This window comes from Daphnia magna, linkage group LG6 (genome assembly GCF_020631705.1).
Source record: "Daphnia magna isolate NIES linkage group LG6, ASM2063170v1.1, whole genome shotgun sequence".
Taxonomy (NCBI): Eukaryota; Metazoa; Arthropoda; class Branchiopoda; order Diplostraca; family Daphniidae; genus Daphnia; species Daphnia magna.
Genome location: NC_059187.1, coordinates 7,268,327 through 7,295,888, shown reverse-complemented (window position 1 = coordinate 7,295,888; position 27,562 = coordinate 7,268,327). Strand labels below are relative to the sequence as shown.

Sequence of the window (27,562 nt, the reverse complement as noted above, 5' to 3'; positions counted from 1 at the left end):
GAGCTGGGCTCCGTTAAATGAGTTTCCTGGTTCCCTATACAGACGCTTATCCGACTTTTGGTAAATGGTTATCCCCTTTTTGTCCATGGAACATCCAAACCTTCTCGAAAGACGACGGACGTAGGTGGGAGCAACGAACGTTCATAGGATGTCTCCAGGACGAGCAATGCTAGTAGGTAGAGTTCTACCCCGTTAAAGATTTGAAAGCATTATTGAAAATAGAAAATTTTTTCCTTAATGCATGTTAATTTTTTGGTAGACCTATAAGCAATATTTCCCTTCCGTTCCCCGTTGGATTCGGGTGCCGGGAGGGCTCAGATAGGGAAGGACGAGCTGTGCGATGGGAAGCTCCTCTTTTCGAGTTTGTTTCGCTTTGCAAAATAAATAGGCTGACGAAATCTACTCGGGTTGACGACTAGTACTTTTGCGTTTTCATGATTGTTTTACTGATATGTTACTGATTGTTTACTACTGATCTCTCTAATAAGGTAAACACCAAAATAAATAGGACGTCCTTGATGCCAGATTTCATATGTTTATTAATTGTAGTTTAAGGAAAACATGCATTGAATTTCACGATAAAGATAAAGCGACATAGCTTGAAGTGGGTTCAGCTTATAATTAAAGCTTTCATTCATCTTTCTGGGGCTGCTCAGGTGGAATTATGACGGGGGCAATCAAATCCAAAATTTTGTGAGAGAATAGATGCACACCCGAAAAGGAAGAGGGGTCCCAAACACTGAAGAAGGCGGAAAGATGGGCAATAAAATAAATGCAAATACGAGATTGCAAAACACGATGTCACGTACAGTAGTTAAAGAGTAGGGGAAAGAATTAAATAAATAACACGCACCTGAGAAAAAGTAAACCAACCACCTCATGTAAATATTAAAGGGTGTGCTATCTGTCGTGCTTTCTTTAGAAGTGTCCCCTCGTATGTTTGTTCACTCTTGCTTGGCATGCTGTGTCGAGAACTGTTCACGATTTACATGTAGCAATACAACTTTGTAACTGTAGCACAACAATGAAGAATTGAAATGGAAGTCAAATAGAGAAGAAGAAGAAACCTTGATTGATGTAAATATGATTGACAATATGTACCCAGGCCGAATCGTAACAAACGATGTCATTATAATGACGTAGACTACTACGTAAAACCAAATACCATCAAAAACTGAAATTCAAGAACAAGCTATACAATTGGTTATCACCCATGGGACACCAGTTTCTCCAGATTCATTCGACAAACTCTGTAAAGACAATAACGCACACTAATAATGAAAAGGACAAAGGACTTGAATAACTACTTGCAGTCTTGCACCAGAAAACGTTAATAAAATGTGCCTCCATTTTAGCCTCCAAATTGCAGCGACATGTATATCTGTATTTTCAAGTTGGTGCAACGAAGAGGTGACGAGATGCGAAGGGTACGGATGTTCATGTCTGTGTTTAGGGTCTATTTCCCACAGATGTACAAACCACAAGCTGTTTGGCTCATTTCTCGCTCTTCTTTCTCCCTCTTTCTCTCTCTGCCTCTCTAAAACAAGTTTTTAGAAGAAAAAAGATAGAACAAGATCAGGAAACAGAAAAAAATGCATTTTTATAACACACTGTGATTATTAAACGTAAAAGAAAGTTTTCCTTCCGAAAGCCCGTAGTTTCTATGTCGCAACTTGCTATGAGAAGAGCAAATTGAATAGATACGCTTAAGCAAGCAGAAAGCATCACTTCCTTATTCAACTAACAAACGAAAACGAGTGGAAAGATTAAAACTGCGACTTCAATCGAAGTTAGGAATGGCATTATGAACACAAAAGTATAAAGGTGATTTCTTACAATTCCCTAAAATACCTGATACCGGCTAAAATGGTGTTTTTTTTCCCCAAACCTTTGATCGAATGGAAGTTACAACAGCTTTTTACATCGTCGTTTTTTTCTTTATTTGAAAAGCAGGATAAGAATATCGGTCTTGTGATACGTTTTATCAATGAGTTGCACGTTTACAAATACCATCAAGTTTTCGTGAAACTTCTTAAATACGGACTCATTTAAATTAATTCCAAATATGAATTCTAAACACTCTCGTGGCTTCTGTATTTCAAAATCAATACTTTGCAAGCGACTCTTTTAGCAGTACAAATGAATGAGAATGTCGAGGGGCTCCCACAACGCTCTGTAAGGCTATAGAGTCTGTGGAAGCAAATTTTTCCCGTTGGATGAATTTAGGCCTAATAGTCTGCTAGTTTACTCGACATGACAAGCATAGAATTTGGACCCCCATCTTTCTAGTATTGTTAAGTCTCCAAGTAGTTTGATGTGAATACAAAAGAAAAATCAATTTTAACATATCGCAGTGTTTACCCATTTGATAAATAGTCTTGTATATGGTATATCGGGCGTTTGGTGCTACACGTTTGAGAGGCTAACGCTATTGAGCACCACCCTGGGTATCGCACTGAAGCAGTCGCACGATTGACGGATCGCTTTTGGCTCCTTCAATAAACTCTTCAAGCGATAATTTCCCATCCATATTTTTATCCATTTGACGGAAAATCTTGTCTGTCCGTTTTTCGGGAGTAGACTCATCCTCGGGCATCTTCATAACCGATCCGACCATTTTGTAGATTGCCTATTAAATTCAGCAATAAGAGTTTACAATTAAATCTGATGTAATTTATTTAAATTGAATGAGCAGAGAACGAGGTGACAATTTAATTTAACTAAGTCCAGTTGCAACCTCGGAGAAATACCACACGAAGTATTACCAAATTGTAGACCAGTTGTATTTTTGAAAGTGTTAAGGAAACACGTCAACCCAATCCTTATACAGTAGCACCATCGTATTTTACACCGGAAAACAACTTTGTGACAACAAAAATTGAAAAGTGAAACCACTTACCGTAACAATTTCCAGCATCTCTTGCCGCGAGATGTAACCATTACCGTCAAGATCATACATGGAAAAGGCCCATTTGAGCTTTTGTTCCAGTTTGCCACGGGAAGTGACGGACAGGGCACAGAGGAATTCCCGAAAATCAATAGTTCCGTCGCCGTTAGCGTCAAAGGTCCGGAAAACATGTTCAGCAAACTGTAACAAGAAACAATATTTTGTTATTTGCCTAATATTCATCGTGATCCATGGCAATCGCTTTGATTTGATTTTATAATCTTTTTTTTTCCAATACTACTTTTTGTCGTTAACTCTTAGTATTACTGGACATTAAATTGGGGAGCAGGATCAAACAAAGAGTATAATAATAATAAACATAACAGGAATTAAATGGGGATCTCGAGCTCAAATTTACTGAGAACGTCGCCAATTTCATGGCTTTTCATTTACATCAGGGCCGATGGGTATTGCGATACCGTTCGCAATTATGTTGTAATACGACATAAAATTCTCCAGTGAGCTAAGATACCGTATACGTACTTGCACTTGACAATGTCGAGCATCACACCTAATTATTCTAAATATACCTTTGATGCGTCACCGTACGGGAAAAAGTTGCCGTAGATCTTCTTAAATTCTTCGACGCTAAGGTGTCCACTAGGGCAATCTTTCAGGAATCCTTTATACCACTCCTGGATTTCCGCATCTAAAAGAACAGAAAATATGAGATATGCTAATTATAGAACAGTATAATAATGTTCGGTAATAATACGTAACAAGTGTAGGGTGTAACAGTTGCACAACAAAACTAATAGGAGCCATCCTACGGCATGATGTAAGTGGCTTAGTTACGGCATACACACGAAGCAGCAAACTCGTGAAATGTACGACGAAGCAAATGAACATTTAAGATAGGAAACGCACCTGAAAATTCCGTGTTCTGACGCAAATCTTCCAGCACTTCTGGTTTCAACTTGCTGTTTTGTTTCCCCATACTGAAGGGATTCGGCAGGAAATGGAACGATGAAGTTGCTCCTGCAAGATGGTTTGCCCTTTGTTCCCCTGGGTTTCTATTTCAAAAAATTCAAGCAGATAAAAATTCAGAACCATTATTCGCAATTTTTTTTCGACACAGGAAACAAAACAATCATTAAACAGTACATCAGGCGACTCGAAATGGAGAGAGAAATGTCGATTGTCGGGTTTAGAAAGCCGACCTTTGTTGGATCAGAAAATGTATTCACACGTACAGTTGTGGGATCACCGGGACACAAATGGAAATGGAATGAAAGATTCAAAAGGGGGGCTGGATGTTTTGCATGTAAAAAGGAAGAACGACAATAAGTTTTTTATTCCAACACTCACGCGCAGCTTCCAATGTGTTAGCATACAAATGAACTTGTTTAGAGGTAAGCTGATAATGAAGAATGAACTATGTAGTTGAAATAGGGCGGAAAAAAGTAAAAGAGAAAAAAAAAATATATAGATGAAAAACTGAAAGAGAAAAGAGAACCATGTGCCAAAAACGGACGGGAAATCACGATACGAGATGAACCAAAATTGAAAGAAAGGGAATGGTGAGGAAAAGAAAGAAAAGGATGTGACGAGTGTCGCTGAGGAAATGGGAGTTATTGTTATTGTTTAGAAGGAAATGAACAAGGATTGCCAATACCGGCAGATACCACTGAAGCACAATAAAAAAAAAAAAAAAAAAAAAAAAAAAAAAAAAACGAAGAAAGTGAAATGGAAAAAAAAGCTTAGGTCGCACAAAAAGTCATACCCAAAATGTCATCAATTAGAGCGGCTAATCGGAACGCACAAAACCTATCAGGAAAAGAGTTGCTAAATGACAGCTAGTCAGAAATGAGCAAAAAGAGAAAGGAACAATAATGAAATAAGTGACCACCATTAAATCCATTCTGTGATTTGTACGAAAATTGGCAATTTTAAGCAAATTCACCACGCACAACGGAACAATCAATCTTTGGGATTTTCTTCCCTTCGGGACAACTACAATAAGTTCTGCAATGGCGGTAACTGAGTCGCTGTTAATTTCATCTTGGATGTATTTAGCAATCATTTATAAAGATTACGATCGATAAATGGCACATCCAAACAGACAGTATGACATAGAGAAAACGAAGAACGCTCTTCTCGCATGACTGTCAGCCTATTAGATTACTGTGCGTAGGATTGAAAAACAATATGATTTTATGACATAGTTTTCCAGATTACCCAAATGACGATAGCAACAGAATTCTCTTAAATGTGGGTGAAATGGATTTCAATGTCAAACAAAAAAAAAAAAAAAAGATAAACAAAAGGCAAAAATAATAGAAAGAAAAGTCTACAAATCTGGAGAGTGTTTGCTGTTCACTAGTAGTACCTATTGGATAAGTCAGTTAGGCTACATTTTAATTAACTCTCACACCCAAACTTGAATGGATAACAATTATTGTAAAAAAACAAAAAAGAAAAAAACAAGAAAGAACGCAATCACGCCTAGGATAAGACAAGTCGACTAGAATTCTACGATATGTGCGAATTCGCCAGAGAATACGTAGAAGGTGAGGCGATTGTTATGTTGCATTATGTACATTACACGTGAACGTTGGATGAAGAGGTCACAATCAACGGTTTTGGTTCGCCAAATTCAAAATACAAGCACCGTAGGGTCTACTAATGGAAAATAAAAGTCGGCGATGGAAACAATTTCGCATCGCCCTTTATCCTTGATAGGAGTATGCATTCTAGGCAATTTGAAAATTTCCTTTAAGAGAAAGATGTTGAGAAATAGAAGAAAGCTAAGAGTGCAACCAATAGATTGTAAAAAAAGAAGAACTCGGTCGACATAATCTTCTAAAAGGAATACGTAGCAATTCGGCTAAAAATTTAACCCTCCGTGCCTCGGGTACTTGCCCTTTCTCCTTCTCTCTTCTTCCATTTCATAAAAAATTTCTTCTTTTCTAGCTGTGTGACGAAGTGAATATGACCACATCTTGTTATGCAGTTGGCTAGATTGCAATTGGCTGCAAGCCAGCAGAGCGGAAAACGAGCAGCAAAAGCGATGCATGTCATCGTGAAAGTTCAAGCGACAAGCGCACTCGAAGGAGTTTCGTTCGCGATTCAAATAGATTTTTTTTTTTTTTTTTTACCGATGTATACTTAGTTTCATTCATTTTGCGAAGCCAAAAATGATGGTTTCTAAGGGGATTCAAATGTTTTTAATAGAATAATGTAACGAAATAATTCAGGTCACCATCCTCCCTTTGACTGTGATGCGTTTACTAATTGGGAGACGTGAAAGATGGAGTTATCGATTGGTACAGGGATGGTGGGAATGCGTTTAAAATCCAGGTGAGAGCATTTTAGAGAGTTCCTCGTCCTGCAGACAGCCCTTCAGGAATTCTTCTTCAGTCAGTTTGCCATCACCGTTTTCATCCATCCGCGCAAAAATACTCTTTGCACGTTCTTCTGCCGTATCAGGCGGCCGGCTGCTGGAACTGTTTCCCAGCATGTCGTAGATGGCTTGCACAATCTTAGTCATCTCCTACGGTACCAACACGAAAATGTAAACAAATTAATAGGCAAACGGGGGATCTACGTACAAACATAGGAGGCACGCTATGTTACCATTTTCCTCGTTTTTATATTACGTTACTACCAAAACTTTTTTATTATGAAATTAAATAAACTACTATTGCCATTAGGCATTGCAAGCCTCCTACTTTTGAACTTAGCTACTTCCCAACACGAAATTCCACGTTTTAATGCGCGTCCCCCCAAAAACACTAAGGTACTGTAACTCAGCGCAATAAAGACGACACACATTTTTTATGTTGCTTAGAAATGAAGACGGCGAATCTTTAAGAAAAATAATAAGAATGGAAGAAAGGGATGGGGAAGTGAGACGGACTAGGATTGCAGACGGGAAACAAGGAAGACGGGGAAGAAGAGGAAGAGAGGGGATGGGCCCAAGGGTGGAGCCACTGAATCCACGCGCTTCGGTGGTGTGCGCATGTTTGTTACCTGCAAATCGATGGAGCCGTTGCCGTCGACATCGTACATGCGAAACGCCCATTGGAGCTTTTCGTTGGGAGTTCCTGCCGACGTCACGTCAATCGCACACAAAAATTCCTGTTTGAGGGCACGGATTACAAGAGAAAAAACAAAACAAAAAACAAAAGAGAAGACAGATATATATCAAGACATGGCAAAATAAAAAATATTATATAAGTTTGAACTACATAAAAAAAAGTTCCGGGAATTGCCTAGCCACGTTATTTATCACTTAATCATTATTATCCACGGTTTCCTGTTATATTCGATGTTAATGAAACCACTAATGCCACATCTAACCAGGCGATAACGAAACTTTGATGGAGCTGACAAGACCGGTGCAACCAGCCCCGAAATCCGTGCTGGCAACACAATTTACTGTCCATACAACCGTATGATGCAGTTTATAGCAAAAGTTTACTCTATTCCAGTGACTGATCTTTGCGGTTAAGGACTAGTAGTCGTGGCAAACTAAATGTCCTCCAATCGGGTCAATACAACCTAATTCAGGGCTAGATTTTGTGCAGCAAAGAACTGTGGACGTCCGATTTCACGTTACTGTTGACATGTTTCCGGGAAGAGATCGGTATGACGAGCTTTCCAAATACAATGAATCGAAACATGAACAAAACTCACCTTGAAATCGATGAATCCATTCTTGTCTCTGTCAAACGTTCGGAAGACGTGGTCGCAGAATTCCTCGGCATTGCCATTGGGGAAAAACATTTTGTACATGTCAACGAATTTGGCCGGTGTCAAGCGTCCACTGGGGCAGTCTTGCTGCAAACGATCAATAAAAACAATAAAGATGAGAAATGGAATGGGAACGAAACTCGGTCGTCACGTCATTTAGCCCTATTTGACACTAAGCATACGCAACCATTCTACAAAGAGGACAACAGTTGCTCTCAAACCGAGTTGCAAAGAGGACGGTGAAAGACATCTTAAAGCCACTAGCCCAACATTCCGAGTACAATAGAAAGGATTACAAAGACAAGCTGCGCCGTATTTCGTGAGTCAAAGAATAGGTCATCCTTTTTAGACGAAAAGACGGATCCTCTTCACATTTATGAGCAAACAAAGACGGAAAAGCTTTCGACAGAAAGCAGACCAAGACAGGGCATCATTCATAGACGGCATATGAGTTTATCGCAACAAAAAAAGGGGGGTGAAACCAAGTATCTACGTAGGGCACCGTTCTTTTCTGAGAAAATCGTAAACTCTTCACTCGCCCCCGACACCGCGTCCGTTGGCTCGCACACATACATCGCCAAGAAGAACCCCCGACCGAGAATCAATACAGCCAACGAAAGCGAGAAGCAGAGGATGAAAATGGAGCTATGCACGTCATTCTTGAATGCAGATGAGGGTATTGCAACGACGCATCGTGTTACACAGACGGAAGGAAAGCCGCATGAAACTGCTGTCATATTTCATCGACAATAATTGCCAACCCAACATAGTCTCGGCAAATGCATCACTATAACGATGAATTAAACAGGCCACAAGATAGGCAAGCGGTTTTCAAGCAGGGAATTGAGATATTAAGTCAATAACCACGAATAACTGTACATCTTTATTAGGGGACATGAATAGTAAAATGAAAACAGGCAATAAAAAAAAAAATAATAAATAATGTGTTGTTATTTTTTGCGTAACCAACAATCTAAAGTTGAAAGCCATGGCAACCGATTAGTATGCGCATACGAGAGAAGAATAAAGAACAAAGCGAAGATATGAAGAAAGAAAAATATAAAAAAGAAAACGAAAAGAAAACGAAAAGAAAATGAAAAGAAAACGAAAAGAATAGAAAGAAAGATGACTTACCCGGAAACCTTTGAACCACTCTTTGATGGTTGCCTCATCGTAGCGAGTGTGCTTTTTAAGATATTCCAAGTCTACCTTGGAGATCTTTTGCTTACTCCCAAAACAGCCCATGTTGATCTCCTTTTTTTCTTTTTTCTTTTTAGCGAAACGAAGGATCTTCGTCTTCGCGTTCAACCCACGGGCTCAACTCGGCTGCCGGCTTCCAAACACCTAGTAAATATGGTATGCAAAGCGATGAGTAAGAGATGAAACAGAGACTGATTGAATTCGACACAAGCACAAACAAAGTTACGGGCTATCTTCGTTATCTAGTACCTGTGCAACCAAGCAACCCAAAATCCCTAAAGAGCTCAGCACGTATTCTATCTGTGACTTAATCTATCGTTTCGAGCAGATAAAGAAACTTTGATCGACACACAACGAAAGAAAAGATGTCCACACCGCAGCACATACAAAGTAGAAAAGATAGTACGGCAGACGAAAAAGAGAGAAAACGAGGCAAACGAGCAACTGCCAACGCGTGCACTGAATGAAAACAGCAAGATCTGCTGGCGAGCTTGTTTCCCCAATTAAAGCAGAGTCGACGCGCTTGTTTGTCTGTGAGACCACTTGTGTGCACTATTTGCTCAAGGCTCGATCCTTTCCCGAATGTCAAAGCCAAGCGGCTGGGAGAATGCAAGCAAAACAATGCGTCGGACACTGGTTTTGCACTCGACCGGAATGTTTTCAATGACTTGCGCATTCGAGGTACAAATTCATCGCCAAACTGCCATTCACACGCGCAGATTAGGTCAGACGGAATTTGAACAAACGTCACTTGGAGAAACAAAATAAAACAAACAAACAAAAAAACAAAAACAAAAACAAAAACGAATTATTATTCTGTAAGAATGTATCTGTTCCTAAGCCGATTCTACGGTAGTTTATTAGAGCTCATGAAACGATAACAAGTGCGCTGCTATGATTCAGCGATTCGCACGCGACTGACGAAGTACTGAAGGGACCCAACGGTGTCGTTGCCTCGCAACGCATCACGCTAGGCACCAAAGCAGGACGACGACGCAATGGGACTGCAAACGTGGGTGTTGGATGTGTCTAGGGAACAAAAGTAGCCGTCTTTTCTAGCGTGCAACGGGTGGGTCATAAGACGGATTACTACATCGCTCTACGGAACTTCGACACGAGTCGAATGGTAAAACGAGAAAAAAAAGGAAAAAAAAAAAAAACTACTACGAACGGAGACGATAAATTTATCGTGAACAGTATCATGGGCGGTCGGTTTAAGCACAATGGAAACGAATCATTAACGAAAATAAATGTGAGTCCGAAAATCCATACTTTGGCTTGCTTTCCACAAACCAATTACTTGCGGGGAGTGGGAAATCGTTCGCTTTCGCCAAACAATGAATAGCATTGCGCGAAGAGTGGGTATGGGTAATAGTTGATGCAACACATAACAACGCATGAAGAAGCATCAATAACCTCTGCAAGCTATAATAAAATATTTACGTGGAAGAAAGAAATCGGCCAACAAGCAACAGCTGAATTCGATCAAGCAAACAATTTGGTATGCGTCACGCGGAAAAGGGTTAGCAGGTCATCGCGACAAAGGTGACACATCATCACATGGAAAAATGTTGAAATAAGAATCATGTGACCCGATAGACCATTAAGTCCAATTGTTCGCAGTATGGTGCGAACTTAATGAAAGAATTGCGCCCATCGATTACACGTCGACGGATGGCCACTTCTTACTTCTAGGCATTCCAATTAGGAATGCCATCAGCTCAATTGCCCTTTCCGAAAAGAATAAAAAGAAGCCACGCGGCAGAGCAAAAATTCGATTCCATTGCTCGAACAACGCAAATCACACACCAATTTCACGCAAAATACGACAAGAATACACTGCAAGCCGCTCCGCACTGTTGTTCGTTAACAGGCTCCCTTTTAATGACGAACCACAGCGTAAATGTACACGCACGACATCACAAATCTATTTAACTCCTGCATGGCAAACGACAACCGAAACAGACCGGCCTAACTGATGTTTCATCTCACGTTTCCCCGAAAACGGTGGTCACTTGCATGCAGCAATAATTAGACACTCGTGCCCAATATCAATGTCACTTTAGGCCACACAAACCCCCTTCAGTAGAAATATGACGCTTGCGTATAGGCCTATTGGTTTGGATCGCTCTCACGCGCATATTGCGCAAATGGAGGCATTGATTTAATGCTTTATCTATGCTTGAAAGGGAACCATTTGATTTATTCATGACATTAAACTAGAACGGGGAAAACGGGCAACTGTCGCGGAGAAGTTTGAAAAAGTAGAGTGGGCGTACGCTTACAATGTGCAGGTGGACGTACATCGGTTTTGTTTGCAGCGTCTTACAGCGTCTCGCATCGTGCAGAGAATAACAAAAGCAAGAGTAAATGAGCTCAAAGAGTGACAATGATGTAATCACCTCCCAACTATCTTTTGGTAGATTACATGTCCAACTATCCACATCGAGCTAGACAAAATAATAGTACATTCATGAGAGAATATGGGTCGCCCTGACTCAAGGTCCCGACACGACACGTTGATTGGGAGTAAACTAAGTGACGATCTACAGTGTCTCAAACTCGGAATACGATCAATAGGCGAGAAAAGCAAGCAATTCATTACTGATAGGGACGAACGAAAATTCGGGAAACGAAGAAAGGCGCAAATGAGCTCAATAATTTTCCATCGTGATCATTATTGTAAAATACTCAAAACCATGAATGGCTGTCGTCTATGATTTGCTCAAAATGTTGAAGTCAAACTTTCCACAAACATGTCTTGATCGTTCTTGCAAAACAGAAAAATGAATGAAAAAAGAAAGAAAGAAAGAAAGAAAAATAATGAAAAAAAAAAAAAAAGAGAAAGAGAGAGAGGGAAGTCAAGAGAAAAGACCTATTTTCAAATTCACTATAAAAGAAAAAACTATAACAAGAAAACTGGTTTGTCGCCTTTGTTTAGTGCGCCTGACTTTGACACGTTAGCAAAAGTCTAGATTGTCAATCGCGTTGGAACATGATATCCATTAGAAGGCCGTGACTGGTTCGTGTTGGTATTCAAAATTCGTAGAAAATACATTACCACCATTGATGTAACTACGCGACAAAGTCATACCCCTCCCCCCATTTCTTTCTTCACTTCCAAGCACTGCTTAAATTGCTTACGGTACTTCCCTTTTTCTCCTTAAAACCTACTTCCGTTTTGCAGCAGGTCATGAATCCAATCAAGTCTTTGAGCAACGTTCGTTTGCCCTACTTTCTACTGCCTACTCTCTACATCGACAATCCTCTCGAGTATGCATCGCTCTCCTTTTCGTAAGATAACAAAAACCATAGATGATGGAGCGGGAGTTGTACGGTAAGGCGTGCCGCACTTCCGAATGGAGGACCATTACACAGGGACGCAGATGCAGACAGGAGCACGGCGTCGCTCTATTATTGATTTGCCGACGTTTGCGCTCGCAGCTAGGGAAGGGAAGCTGGGCATGGAGCACATCTGCAATACACCGAGAGAGAAATCACAGACCTACAGACAACAGCTCTGCGGCAGCACCAACACGACAGCGGAGGCTAGAATCGTCTATCGAGCGGTTCAATAGAACAAGTGGGTACAAAGAACGAAAAAAGAAAAATAATCTCGGCAGCTAGTCATGCATCGGGAAAGATGGGAGGGAAGCTAAAGAGAAAAAGAAGGGGGGAAAAAATCTGCGGGAGGTAGGCGCCGGATGAAATACTTTGGGAAAAAAAATAAATAACAAAAAAAAAAAATCCAAATTGCCCATTAGCAGTCTGTAGCCTAACGCACAATAGTTTTTGCCGTTTTTGCAAACAAGGATAAAGTGCGAAACATTTGAACGAACCTTTATGTTTCACAACAAGTTGTTGAATGTCAATTGCGTGGACCAATCCAATCCGCTAGTTTGCTGTACTTCGGTCGCAGCTGACTCAGCACCACATAAAAAACATGCAATACTTTTGGGGGCTACTGTTTACGCCCCATGTTTCGTGTGACTGGCGCGTTCGTCCCTAATTATTCTCGCGTTCTCCTCTTGTTAGCCCATAAAACTACGAGCATATAAAGAACTCGTTTCAATCAATAGTTTTAGACTAGACGTCAGCAAGTACTGTAAAACTTTTGGCTGTTGGGAAAGCCAAGACGCGCGTGGCGTATCGATCTCCTCCCCAGGGAAGAGTTCCAACTGGCCGATGTTTAACTGACCGAAATTCACGCGGGATGGATTCAAAGCGGCGCGGTTGCGATAAAGACAGCGGCCGTCCAAAGAACAAAAAGCAAGCGGAAAATGTAACGCCTCGACTGCAACTGGTTGAGAGACACCACTGTGGACAGTAGTACAGTTGTTTGGGGGACACATGCGAAGGGCTCTGCGCCACCGCAGCACTGCCAGCTTCATATAAGGAGGCGACGTGCTCCCGCAATATTCGTCTGTCTGCGCGCTGTTGAACGATCTACCTCTCAAGACGATGGTTGCGGGGGGTTGAGGGAGGTTCTTGTAGAAAGGGACTTGCCGGCCAGCAATGAAAACGAAAGACGTCAAGACAGTAAAGGAAGCGGAAAAGAAAAAAAAAAGTGAGATGAAGAAAGCATAAGAGAAAAGGGAGAGAGAAACAGAGAGACGTTGCTCTTTCCTAGTTCCAATAACGATCGAGTGGCCCCCAATGAGATTTGACAAAATGGTGCAGCAGGGGGTCTCAAGAGGTCGAACGGACAGGCCATTCCCATTCCGTCATCGAGAGTTTTCGCATGGATGCTGTCCGGAACACATTCCGTCCGGTGGCCTTTGCAGAAAGAAGTGCAGGAAGGAACGAGTCCTAACAGATGCTTGATAATCCACCGGTAATAGCAACAAAAAATTTTCTCTCTTCAACTTAAATCAGTTTTAGATCCATACTGTCAAGCTGGCGTTTAGTGCAACATGCAAGATGCAAATTTTACAAAATAATAATAATAAAACTAAAAATAAATGGCAAAAACTACAAGGTTTACAAAATATATATATATAGCTTCATAGCTTCATTTTTTTTTTTTTTTGTTTAAATAAAAGATGATATGAGCTAAAGAAAATCACGATTAAACAATAATGACTGAACGTAGACAAGATTAATGGCGCCTGCGCAAACTGGCCGCTCATCCCTAAAGCCCGTTCGTCAAAATCGACCAGTGGCCTGATGCGGAGGACGAGCGAGAGAGAGAACGGAGTCGGTTCATTCCTTTAGTGCATTTCGTTTCAATCTTGCTTTATCTATCTTTCAATATCTATTTTTTTGTTACATAAATAACTTTTTTTTTCCCCTTCCCTTCCGCTCCATCTCACCCTTCCCTTTTCTTAGCTCCCCTTCCTCACAGGGTCAACAATGGGCTCCGTAGAGCGAAACACACTAAAGGTGCTGATCGATTTTTGCGTCTGTCACTAGTCATAAAGAGGCTCTGACAACACTGCAGTGGGTTCATATCGACGTGCTGGCTCAAGGCTCTCGCGAATAGAGCCCCACGATGACGGCGCTTCCAACCAAACCCGCTATCTGTCTACGTCTATAGTTTTTTTTACCTCACGAACAGGTCCGAATGACAAAGCGTATACCCCCAATAATGGCACATCTAGCAACATAAAAAAGGTTGTCATTCGGGAAACTAATCATTCGGCAATACATAACGATCGGGCAAACAGCCTCTATTAACAAGCATCGTTTTACATTATACATCATCATTATCATCGTTTTACGTTATACACGTACGAAAAATTCAAGACACTTTCGCTAATAGTTCAACAAGTTCGTCGAACAGGTTGCACCACCAATCAGGCCATAAAATCCAAATACAAAAAGGAGGCACTGTAAAAAAAAAAGAAAAAGGAAAAAAAGGAAAACAAAGTGCATTTGTCCTCGATGTATCACGCATCAATTATGTACGAATGTAACTGCGTTTCTCCCCGATCGATTGTCGACCACCATCTGCCATCGCGTCATGAATGGCTAACAAATACGAAATAGTGATTCAGAGAGAAGCCAACTTTATTACCAAGTTGACCGAGTAACCACGCCGCCAGTTGGGGATTGATTTTTTATTACGGCCTAAGTGGATGTGATTTGCACCTGAAGGCGCTGTGAAAATTAGTGAGCGAGAGAAATCATAGTCAAATAATCAGGGAGGGGAAAAGAAAGAGACCACACGGCGGCACCTATTGACTGGCAAGGTTCTATCGCGAGGAAATGAATCGACAGTGAAATATTTTCAACGTTGCCTTTGGCGTTAAAATCGATACCGCAGCCACTACGGTTTGTGGATGCAAAACCACGAGGCACGATTTCCCGTTTTTTGTGTGTTTTTTGTGTGTTTTTTGTGTGTTTTTTGTTTTCAGTTTTCGTGTTCGGTTTGCGTACTTCAAAGCCATACAGAGCGCTTGATAGAAAGTCGCAACGACGCATTAAAAAACTAAATATCCGCTCATTTCTACAGAAAGGGCACGTACTCCTGCGGAAAATCTGCCGGTCCAGCTCGAGTTGAGCGGATTCGCAAAGACTTTTGGCTGAATGAAATTCTAACTCGGATCGCTCGTTTCTAATACCAGGAACTTGGCGCAAAGTTGGTTATAATTATTGAGCAAATACTAAAGGACATGTTCAACTATGACAAGCATTGCCGACGTAAATGCACTACTAGTTTCTACAAACAATATTTAATTCGTAATATTGTTAAGGTCAATTAAAAAGACTTACCCTCAGGGCATACTTCCGTAGATGTCTTTTGGCTTGTTTGCTACACTTTCTGTTCCACGATGCACTAACACTCACAGATCGCTAGGCGCAACTGATCACGTTTGACGGTAAAGATGTCACCCTCGCACGAGTGAATTCACAGAGACGGAGAAACATTTCAGTTAATTTAACTAGTACTACACTGGCACCGTCGATCCCATACTATTCCCAAGCGGTTCCAATTCAAGATGATGAAAAAGATTCGAACTTTTCCAGAAAAGAAGTTGGAGCCGATAAATCACCACCATTTTCTTGGCTAGAATGTTAATTATTGAACGCCAAGCACGTAGAATCCAAAATTGGAATCGCCATCTTATCTCAATTAAGGATAAACAATTCAAACAGGTTCTACTTACCAATTATCCCAGGTGCCAGGTACAAAGAGACACATGGACAAAGCTTATACAACTCATTATTACAGTTTCGGCCATGTCATACAAAGAAATCGGATTTGGACAGCGAGGGGCATTGGTTGGGAGGACAATCGACATTTCAATTCAATTTCAACCTGACGTATTTTCGTGAAATAAAAAATAAAATAACAAATATGTAACTCACGGTTTTAAATGGAAAGCTGCTGAAATCGCCTTGACAATCACGAAAGAAATGGAACGCCACGAATGATGTTGATGTTAACCTGCGATCCCGTACTCGAAACGCTTTCGACGAGAAACCGATACACCTTTACCTTTGACAGATGGTCTGTCAACTGAATGTCTCTGAAGGCGACGCGGTATTCATAAAAAACTATCTACTGCAATAAAAAAAAAATGAAGTCGGACTGTTAGCATTTAGTAGACGATAATTTTCTGAAATGTCAAAAAGGTAGCAGAAACAATTAATTTGCACAACGGATTTTTTTTTTCTCAATTGGATTCCTTTGTCCAGACACAAATAAAGCATCAAATCGTCGATTGCAACAATTTTGAACTATTTAAGTAACACAACTTTCACAAAGCATAGACTCTTGACGTTCCTCGGTTAGACTTACGTCAATAACTAACAACGACTATACTACTTTAAAAGTCGATAGCGTGCCAACTCGCTGCAGGTGTCTCGTTTCAGGATACCACATGCAACTACTATCACATTAAATCTGAACTCTTGAAAACAAAAACTGTGAAATTGCAACCAGTGACACTGTCTTTGCTTCACAAATGTAGAGCAAGTTAGTGTTTAATTCACCTTGAAAATACCCATGTTCCGTGAAACACAACTTCTTGTTTTTACTTCAGATTCGGAGCACAATAACCATTTTTTTTTTTATGTTATTCAGCGGCCTGGAGTGGTAAAGAAATGTTTTGAAATCGCAAAATCCGACATTTATTTTATTTATTTTTCTGTTTTGAAACCTTCCGAAATTGAACGAAACGACTAGGAACCCCGTTATTACCAAACAATGTTACATATAGTGCAAACTGTTTTTCTAAAGCAAGGACTATTTAGCTATCGAAGAATATCCGGGAAAAGATTTCGCATAGAAATACAATGTGTATGCAAAGGGCAACGTCTGGCGTCGGTGTAATTTAGGATAAAGCGTATCGATCAATAAATTGCGTATACACAGCGGGTAGGCGTGAGCTTCAGGGAAACTAAATTTAACGACAAACTAATGAGGTATTTTGAAGATTACGACCTCATCACCATCTCAGACACAATCGAAGAGAAGCACAAATCATACCAGAACGACGGCGCTGAATCAACAGCTCGAATTATTTATACTACTATTGTATTAAACGAGAAATTTGGCATTTCTTGCGTTCAAAAAGGGTCAAGTTTTTTGTCGGTAAAAGATCTAGATTAGAAAATGGGCAGCTATACTAGAAATTTCACTCCCATAGCAAACTGAACGTCGCACGATGCGGTATCTGAAAATGAAATTATCATTCAAGAAATAATTGAAGTAGTTATAGCTTTCCCTGGATGCTTCTCCAAGGCGTAAAACAAATTGCGAAATTTCATTGAACTAAGATTAAGCATAAAGCTGCTCTAATCAGAATACCTTAGCTGTTCGTGTGTAGTTTAATCACGTCTCGGTTTTGTAGTTCGACCGATTACAGTTAAACCCAATTGAGGAGAGCCAATTAACGAAGGTTTGGCCAAGATGGGACAGGCAAGTGCTTTCACTTGAATTTCAGAAAAACGATCCATGTGAAAATATGCGAATGTTAACCAACGCTCATATCACGAAGTTGCCAAGAGAAAGAGACCTAAAATATCAGAAGGACCACAGCTGAGTGATTCGGATTTTGCGACATTGGCTGTTTCTTCAGTTTAAGTAACTTTAATAAATTTTTTTTTTTCATTATTCAACCATCACAATTTAGCACCATAAAATCGAACGATACTGTACGATAACCGTATCTAGAAGCCTCAGCAAAAGCTGTTTCGTCACCCTCTGCGGACGACAGGTACTGTTACTGTAATCGGGTATTTGTTACTATTACTGCAAACAATAGAGAAAAATGAAGAGCCACCATAAGCAGAAAACCTATCAGTTGTTGTTTAATCCAATGAAATACTAATGAATAGATTATTTCATCAAAATTATAACAGGAACTTAGACAAATGATTTGTCTCTTTAAAAGAAACATATTGTGTTTCACATGTCTTGGGAAAGTTTCACTAATATGTTTTGCAAATCAGCTCTTTGTCCCACCAAATTTGAGAACTCGGAAAAATTTACAAGATCTTCCTCATCAGCATGATTTGTAAGGCTTTGCAACTGTGACAATATTCATCAATGGCAATGAGAAAATGTGATTCACCACTTGGGTGAATTAACAGAACACTATTAAAGTAATCTGCTCAAAGCAAATCCAATATCGATGAACCAGCCCAGTAATATGAATGTAGACGTTGTGCTGACAGTAGTTGATTCCTTCAGTATACTGATAAGAATACTCAGATTATTAAGAAAATTATGAAGAGCATAAGCAGCAAATTACCGACTATAAAACTGGAATATTGTTATACCTTCGTCAAGAACATTGCATTGCTTGCCTGTAGAGTGCACGAAAACCGAAAAAAAACACTACCCTTTTTTAAGACCATAGCAGCCGATAATACTCCTTGAGAAGTGAAAGTTGAAACTAACGCCCAAATTGTGTTTACGAACAAAACAGTCACAAGATGGTCAATCGAGATCATTTTAAAGAATAACAATTCAATAGTGATACATGCCAAATTTTACCTAGACGGATGAACAGCATAAGACTAGGAAAAGAGTTTGCATTGGAGAAATGCGATTTACACACTAAAGTCTTGCCAACACACCAACTAATAAACAGGAGTCCAAGTACATTAGACTGTGGTCGCCAGAGGGACAGAGGTAAAACGAAACCATGGTTGGCCTCGCTGCCACCAGAGATACTAAGGTTTTGGGTTACCATTGTTTTAAAGAAAAAGAATTAATTTCAGCAAGGAGTCTTCACCATCTGAATGTGGGTGATGGGCGCTTCCATTACCAGCTCCCCTCTTTCCTTTCATTTTGTAATAAAAGCCATCTTTTTAATTTTTATGTAAAAGTGGTTACGATTTCACCGGCAGTTTGAAGAATACCTAATAATTTTTTTTATTGGACAGACAATACCAGGCAATTTTGTTTCCTTAGTTGTCAAACTATGCAAATGAGTTGTCTTCATGGCAAATCTCCAAGTGTAAAAATGTCTGCGAAAAGCTCGGCAGGTGACAGCATCTTGGTGGCGTCGGTGCCAACCATTTTTGAGGGGGAAAAGCCGAAAAGCGGCTACTTTCTTTTTGCAGAAAACCAAAAAATACATAAATATTTAGAAAGCAATTAAATTTAATAAAAAAAATAATAGGGATACCGTTTAGGAAGCTGATAAGACGTTAGGTCAGCCACGATGCAATTTTGTATAGCCTACTGTATAGGCTATAGTATATTTTTTTAATTATAAAAGAGGCAGCGCATAAGGTAGCATAGACCAAATTCTGTGAGCAAATATCATTGCCGATCGCTAATGCTAACCATAACATTTGAAAAAATAAATAAATAGCTTGGTACTTTGTTAATCACAGTTTACAATTTCAAAACACTAAGTGTATTATCGGTATCTGTCGCCGAAGATACGAAAAAAAGGAGCTCAAAAAAATTGGGTAAGTTTGGACAATTACGATGTGGGCGCATGGGTCTAGTAATATTATAACTTTATAGCAGTAATGAAGCTGGCTTCCAGGATTAAAAGTTTTTCGTGAGCTAAAGTTTTTTGTTTTACTTTACCATTCTATTTTTCACACAATTGAATGAAAATACATTATGAAAATTCGTCCTTACGTGACTAATTCCCATGGTATATTTCTGTAGCGCCGCTATATGCCTTCCAACTGTAACAGGTATAGATGGCGCAGGTCAACAATAACATTACATCAAAACTTATCTCGCATTCAAGAATTGAATTTCGAAAATTTTTTTGGGTCGGGTGGGTCGGGTGGGTCGGGTGGGTCGGGTTTTGGGGTAAACCAGGGTGCCCCGCAATCATTTTTATTGACGAACCGTCAATGACGGTTTAGGAGTCAACAATTTTAATATTCGAATTTTTTATTCGTTATTCTTTTTTTTTGTTTTATTTTTTTTTATTTTCGAAACGACTAACATTTTCTGTTATCCCGCTATTACATTTTATCGAAAGTGGTAGCTATATTGCTAAGGCAATAGAGCAGTAAAACATCCTACGTTGCACGTTCTCCACAAATGCGAAAATCTCATTTGTGTCCAAGTTGTTGGCGTCTTATGGAGAAACCAACTTCTTCATGTTAAAAAATAAGTTTTCATAAATATAATTAAGATTTTCCTCCTTTTCTTCCTAGCAGTGGGTACCATATTCATTTTTTCATTTCCCAATTTTTTTTTCTAGCCCTAGTTCTATCTGGTTTATTTTTATTTAGCTATTGTTTGTGAATAGTTTGTTGTTCATCCCCTCGTAGCAGACGAATTTCTGGCAGCAAACGAAATTCTTCGGCTAAAAGAGACGAGCAATTTACAAACAAAAATAAAATAAAAATAAAGTAGATAGAACTGGAGCTAGAAAAAAAATTTGGAAATGAAAAGATGAATAGGGTATCCACTGCTAGGAAGAAAAGGGGGAAATCTAAATTATAGTTATGAAAACTTAATTTTTAACGTGAAGAAGATGGTTTCTCCATAAGACGCTGCAGCCGCAGCAGACCAACTTGGACACAAATGAGATTTTCGCATTTGTGAAAAACGCGCAACGCAGGATGTTTTACTGCTCTATTAGGACCAACTCCATCTCGTTCAGGGACCTGGACGCTGTCAGGCAAAACATGACGACAACTCCTGATAGGGTTCAGGACTTCAGGTCCCTGGCCTCAATTTGCAGCAAGAGATAGGCAGCTCAATTCGCTATACTAGCGCAACTTGCCTTTCGCATTCAGTTGCAACTCCATCTCGTTCAGGGACCTGAACCCTGTCAGGCAAAAACACAAAACCCCCGAGCCGTTATTTTTTTGTTTTGTGTTTGTTATTATTTATGATTATTGTTTATTTTTCTTTCTGTTTCCTTTCCGTAATACAATGCCTTTTAACCTTATAATTTAGTTTTCATTTATTAGAATATTACTCAATTAATCAATGGTATAATTTAGCTCTTGATTAGATCTATCCATTTGTGCAAAATTATTGCATTAAAAAAATTTTACTAGGGTAGTAAACCGATTTACAATTTTTTGCTTTTGTCGGTACGGTTTCACGGGTATCGGGTAACCCCCACCTCCCTGATATATGTAAAACTTCAATAATTTTTTGGAACGGAAAATGCGAAAGGCAAGTTGCGCTAGTATAGCGAATTGAGCTGCCTATCTCTTGCTGAAAATTGAGGCCAGGGACCTGAACCCTATCAGGAGTTGTCGTCATGTTTTGCCTGACAGCGTTTAGGCCCCTGAACGAGATGGAGTTGATTAGGACATGGGATAGAGTTGGCTAACGTCCGAAGTTGCCAGTTCGATGAAATTGTGAAAAAAAAATTGGACACGAACTGTTTCAGCGAGAGAATGAAATAGTGGAGGGTGGGAGTAGGCCGAACGATTGCTTCTCAAAAGCTCAAAATTTATTTATCAGTTTGCAAGCACGTGCAAGCAATGGAACTTAATACAGCCAAAGCACAAATTGCCTAAGTTAAGACAGAATTAATATACGGACTTCAATTGAAATAAGAACTAGCTCTCACCTAGCATCCACAATTTGGAGCCGGTCAATAAGGCAATCATAGACGTAAAAAATCAATTCTAGGGCCTAATCTATATACACGAGAATAATGTTAGCCCATCATTCACATAAATATCTATATAAAATAGGGGGGGTATATATAAAATTACCTCAAAGGCTAAAATGAAGAACAGGAAATCACAAGGTGAGAATTCGCACCAATACAGAATAAAAACGAGTCGTCGATAGCTATAAGAATCCTAAAAATGACTAATGGCTGCTTTCTGTCTGACCAAATACTTAAATTGTGACATCAGCTGTTCTCTACTACTTATGACGAGTGGCCCACCTGGCGGCCTACGAAATTAATCGATACTTACATGGGGACATATAATACAACTAACATGGGGAAACATAAATCAAATATACATTTAAAATTAAACATTCCTTTTCTCTGGAACATTCTCCCCCGAGGCCGACGGAAGGACGGCCGAGTAAGGTTCCAGTAGCACTAGCCGATGGATTGGTCTCAGATATTCTCTGCAGTCCGTTTTCACTTTGACGACTCGAACAAAACCGTCGGAACCAGGATACACTTCGATGATTCGGCCCGTCTTCCACTGATTTGGCAGCAAATTGTTGTCCGATAGCATGATTGAATCTCCAACTTCAAAATTCCTTTCTTCCGCGACCCACTTCCTTCTTGGAACCAGCGTGGGGAGGAAGATCTTGGTCCATAAATCCCAGAATAAATTGGCCATCTTCTTTACGTAACGAATATGGTCGCGGGGCAGAGCGCGGCGAATGTCTCCGGCCGGAAGGTCCGACGTTGGTGGCAGGTTCAAGAAATCCTTTGGTGTAATCGGTCTGAAGTCTTCTGGGTCATTGCTGGCCAGCGTTAGAGGTCTCCCGTTCAACATGCCCGCCACTTCCTTCAGTAGCGTTCTAAGCATCTCGTCCGTCGGGTAGCGCAGTCCAGCTTTTTCCGTATCCAGCGCCCGATAAAGTGCCCTCTTTGTTGATTTTACCATCGATTCGTGTGATCCACCGAAATGTGGAGCACTAGGTGGCTGGAATTTCCAAATGATTGAGCGCTCTCGCGCAAACGCCTTCAACTTTTCGTCCTTTTGCAACTCACGAAACGCTGTGGCCAGCTCCTTCTCAGCTCCCACGAAGTTTGTCCCGTTATCACAGAAGATTTCGGTTGGCTTCGTGAATTCTCCGATGAAACGTCGTAGACCGTAGAGAAAATCCGGTGTTGACATTGACAACACCATTTCTAAATAAACATTGCGAGTGACGAGACAGGTGATTAACAGGCCATACCGTTTGGTTACTCGGTTCCTGTAAGCTGACGTTTCGAGCGGACCGAAGTAATCCAGAGCTATGTGTGTGAATGGCGCAGTGTAGGAGTCGAGACGAGCAGATGGCAAATCACCCATCTTTTGTGTGGCGAGTTTGGCACGCGTTTTCACACAGGTGGCACAGTTGAAACGGATCTTCTTTGCCAGCTCTCGTCCTTGCAGGATCCAAAGGTGCTGTCTAATTTTGGCATGGAGAAAGTCAGTGCCTGCGTGATGTGACTCCTGATGCACTGCTGTCACCAGCTTTTCTGCAAGTGGGTGTTTCCCAGGCAAAATTGGAGGGTGCAAAACCTCATATGGTAGCTTTGCGCGGTGGATCCGTCCACCCAATCGGAGCATTCCGTCTTTGTCTAAGAAAGGAGTTAATTGAATGAGGCTTGACCTTTTTGGGATTTGCTTGCCCTTTGATAGTAGACTGATTTCTTCACGGAATGCTTCCTTTTGGCACTTTAATATAGTCTCCTTGGCATCTCCTTCTACCTTCAAGAATGTTGAGATGTTCTTCGAGTCGATGACTACTTTTCTCCAATCATGAAAGGAGAGCTCAGAAATTGCGTGGTGGATGTGGGCAGTCCTTTTCTCTGCTGCTACTGCCACCCAAGGCAGATCCTTCGGCCATTGCTCAATTGGTAAAGCGATGAAAGATGGTCCTTCCAGCCATCTTGGTGGAATCGGCTCTCCGTCTGTCAATAGGGACCGCGTCGCAGCATCTGCTATGTTCAGTTTCCCGGGGATAAAACGCCACTCGTTAGCATCGGTGAGAGACTGAATCTCTCCGATTCTATGGCTGACGAACGGCATGTAGTGTGACGCGACGGCTCGTATCCAGTTCCTGGTAGTGCTGGAATCAGTGAAGAAAATTCTTTTGAGTCCAGAGATTTGTAGCGCGTCTGCGACGTATGTGGCCAGTCGAGCGCCGAGAACTGCTGCGTTCAGCTCCAACTTTGGAATTGACTGTGTCTGCCGAGGGGCCAGTTTGGTTTTGGCCATCACCAATCTGCACTTTGATGTGCCATCCTCATAGACACTGCGTAGATATACGGCTGCTGCATAGGCCTCTTCAGATGCATCTCCAAAGGTTAGAAGGTCGCTCTGGATGATTTTTTCTTTGTCCGGTTGCAGATTCCGTGGCATCGAAAAGTCATTGAGTTTTTCCAGCGTCTTGAACCAGGTTTGCCACCACTCCTTGTCATCACCGCTGATGGCTTCGTTCCAGTTTAGTCCTCTGGTACCTAGTTCCCGCAATTTAATTTTTGCTTTTACCAGTGCTGGTGCTGCTCGGCCTAGGGGGTCGTAGATACTCGCCACCTTGCTCAGCAATCCAGCGCGCGTCCATTTAAGATCTTCAATTCCAATCACCCGGTACGTCATCTCGTCTGTCGTTGGCTCGTAGAAGGCTCCCAGTAGCTTCTCGATGTCATCCGACGCTAAATCGCGATGTGCTGCTGCTGCTGCCGGCTCTGGTTGCAACGCTTTGATGAATTCCGGAGAGTTCGAGATCCAATTTGTCAGATGAAAGTCGCCTTCTGCTAGTCCATCGCGGATGAGTTTTGCTTTCGTAATTGCTTCTCCTTCGTTGTCGACTGCTTTTAATAGGTCGTCCATATACATATTTTTCTCCACTGCCTCCATGCATTCTTCTCTCCCTCTAGTAGCGTCTGAAGCGGCTCTGTTAACGGCTTTTAGGGCGAGAAATGGGGCACAGTTTGATCCAAATGGCAAGCGATCCATTTGGTACGTAATAATGACGTCAGAATCTTGATCTTGCCAGAGAAATCGATGAAAGCGAGCGTCTTGTGGTCGAAGTCGAATCCTGCTGTACATTGCAGTCACGTCTGCTGCAAAGGCAATCTCCCCCAGCTGGAATCGAATGAGGACCTTGGCTAGGTCGTTTTGCAGTTTTCGACCCTGTCGCATTCCGTCGTTGAGGCATTTCTTCTTCCATTTTGCAGCGGCGTCGAAGACGACTCGAAGCTTCTTTTTCTTTTTACCATACACCTTTTTGTAGACACCGTGATGTGGCAAGTAGTACTGGTTGTTCGAGTATAAGTCTTCCTCTTCTACACGCGATGCATAGCCTTCGTCGACGTATTTCTTGATCGCGGCTCTGTAATCAGTCTCCAAATCTGGATCTCTCTTGAATCGTTCCCGCAGGTCTTGCAAACGATGCTCAGCTAGTTTTCTGTTATTTTCAAATGTTGGCTCTCCTTCGAGCCACGTGAGTGGGGTTTCATACCCAATGTCGAGTTTCTTTAGGCCTTCATCAACGATCTTTTCGGCGATTCTGTCCGATTCTGAGAGGCCATCTCCTTTAAATTCAGTACCGAAATTTTCAGTTGTGCAAAATTTCTTGAACTCTGTATCGAGCGAGGACTCGGATGTCGCTGTGAGATGATGGATGTAGGCCGTTGTCATCGGACCGATGTCACTCCCAAGTAGGCCGCGGACGATCCAGCCGAGTCTAGTGCGAGATGCGAAAGGTTCATATTCACCTCCGACGCGTGATTCTAATACTGCAAGTAGATTTGAGTGGTCGAGTCCCACTAAGACGTCAATCTTTCCGCCACTCTCTTGCACTGGGACGTCGGCTAAGTGTGGCCATTGGTTTTTCAATTTTCTCCAATCGATTACCGGAGTCGGTCTAGATATCTGCGGGATCGTCTTTCCTTTGATGATGGCCTCCTCCCCGTCCGGTAAAAGAAATCGAACCGGGGCCTTCTGCGACTTGTAGCGTTCTGCGCCGGTAACTCCTACGAGATCTAGGGTAGTACCTTTTCCGGTGATCTTGAGCCGTTGGAGAAAGTCCTCTCGAAACAGCGTCGTATCGCTGCCCTCGTCTATCAGCACTGATACTGGAATGAGTTGGCCTTCCGCTGTGTAAGCTTCCATCCGGATAACGCCTAGCGCCACCTTGACTCGATCTACCTGGGCTGAAAGTGATGTATGATGGCTGTTGCCCTTGGCGTGTTTCTCTCCAGGATCATGAAGCAATGGATGATGGATATAATGACATCCATTGACTCCACAGCCCTTTCCGAATTTGCAATCGGCTGCAGAGTGTCTCGTCCCGAAACATTTCATGCATAAGCGGCGCTTGACGCAGAACCGTACCTTTTCTATAGTAGGCATTTCTTTGAATGTTGGGCAGGCCATCAACCGGTGCTCCCCCTCACAGCAATAGCAGCGACTCTTCGGTTTGTCTGTAGTGCCAGGCTCCAGGCTAATGTGATTGGCGCGCCCTGTTGTTGGAAATGGTTGGCGGCGAGGCAACTTGTTCTCTCCAGACGGCAAAAATTGCTCTGCTGCTAGACTGTAGGCATTTTGATATGCTGCAGCTCTTTCGCACATCCACTCTCCAAACTCCTTTAGGGGGCGCCGTTCTATTCCAGTCCGTCGTCCAGAATTCCACTCAAGTCGATCCGCCGGATGCAGTTTACGGCTCAGTCGTTCGATGAGGTCAGCATTAAATTTCTCCCCAATTCGGGTTAGATCGAAGAAGATGGTTCGAGCTCTTTCAGCAAAGCGACGGAATGATGAATTTTCTCTGCCCAGCTCCATGCGATCGAGTTCACCGAGCAGTGCTATTCGCATCACGTCGCGACGTCCAGCCGACTGCTTGAGCCGGGATAGAGCGGCCTTATAGGCAGATTCCCCTCCGCCAAGACCCTGCACGATTTCGAGTTGATCTCCTCGTAGTCTGCTCTTTAAGATAGCTAGCTTTTCTCCAGGTGCGATTCGTTGGTCATGAACCATCGAACGTAGCAGGTCCGACCACCAAAACCAGTCAACTGCCCTTCCGGAATAGATAGGAAGCTGTCCGCGTGCTGCCGTTTTGCTAGAATATGACCAATTGGCTTCTTCTTGGCCGTTGCAGTACCGGTCGATCCATTCATCTGGTGCTTCTTCCTCTCCATCCTCTTTGGTCAGTTCGTGAGTAGAACGGCGACGCCAATCGTCGATCGCTCCGTCCCCCTGTCCCCAACCGTGGAATGGACTGCTAATGATGGTTGGCGCTGAACCGCGTCGTATGACAGCATCAGATAGTTTGCTTGCTTCCTTAGTCGCCAGCTCGGCTTTCTTCTTTGCTTCCTCAAGTCGCTCCTGCAGCTGGGCAGCCTCCTGTTGTGCCTCCGCCGCTCTTTTCTGCGCCTCAGCTAGCAATTTTTCCGACTGAGTCTCCTCATTCCTTTCCGGTGCAAAGTGACGGGTCGCCGGTGGTACGCTCTTGACTGACTGCGTGCAGGACACAGCTGAAGATTCGTCATCAGCTCTTAAGTTGACATAAGTTTCCACGTCTTCTTTCTTCGACTCGATAAGCGTGAACAGGTCGATTTGGATTTCAGCCTGCTTCGAGAATTCGTCAGCGTCGGACGGGTGTACCACCAATAGATTGAGTCTTTCAGCGGTGGCTAACAT

General features: G+C 41.8%; 2 protein-coding genes across 10 annotated transcripts; both read right to left on the bottom strand.

Annotated features, from left to right (window-relative positions):
- Window positions 1-521: 521 nt before the first annotated feature.
- On the bottom strand, window positions 522-18,941 carry LOC116925528 (neurocalcin homolog). Of its 9 annotated transcripts, XR_006648598.1 has the most exons (8): window positions 18,789-18,886; window positions 17,598-17,805; window positions 16,154-16,349; window positions 3,815-3,960; window positions 3,478-3,596; window positions 2,900-3,088; window positions 2,362-2,629; window positions 522-1,537 (listed from the first exon to the last, which is right to left on the bottom strand). XR_006648598.1 is itself a non-coding variant. In XM_045175764.1 (6 exons), exons 2-6 carry the CDS (start codon window positions 6,949-6,951, stop codon window positions 2,429-2,431), a joined length of 687 nt encoding a protein of 228 aa, XP_045031699.1. In that variant the 5' UTR covers window positions 6,952-7,027; window positions 7,586-7,721; the 3' UTR covers window positions 2,067-2,428. The 9 variants fall into 9 exon arrangements, 4 of the variants coding, with proteins under 4 accessions (XP_045031699.1, XP_045031701.1, XP_045031702.1 ...); XR_006648595.1 differs by lacking the exon at window positions 17,598-17,805 and having other exon boundaries at window positions 18,789-18,941; XR_006648596.1 differs by lacking the exon at window positions 17,598-17,805 and having other exon boundaries at window positions 16,154-16,346; window positions 18,789-18,930.
- A 2,654-nt stretch (window positions 18,942-21,595) lies between these two features.
- LOC123473747 lies at window positions 21,596-26,961 on the bottom strand. The gene is made up of 3 exons (XM_045175062.1): window positions 21,953-26,961; window positions 21,805-21,874; window positions 21,596-21,747 (listed from the first exon to the last, which is right to left on the bottom strand). Exon 1 carries the CDS (start codon window positions 26,897-26,899, stop codon window positions 22,220-22,222), a length of 4,680 nt encoding a protein of 1,559 aa, XP_045030997.1. The 5' UTR covers window positions 26,900-26,961; the 3' UTR covers window positions 21,596-21,747; window positions 21,805-21,874; window positions 21,953-22,219.
- Between the last annotated feature and the right edge of the window lie 601 nt (window positions 26,962-27,562).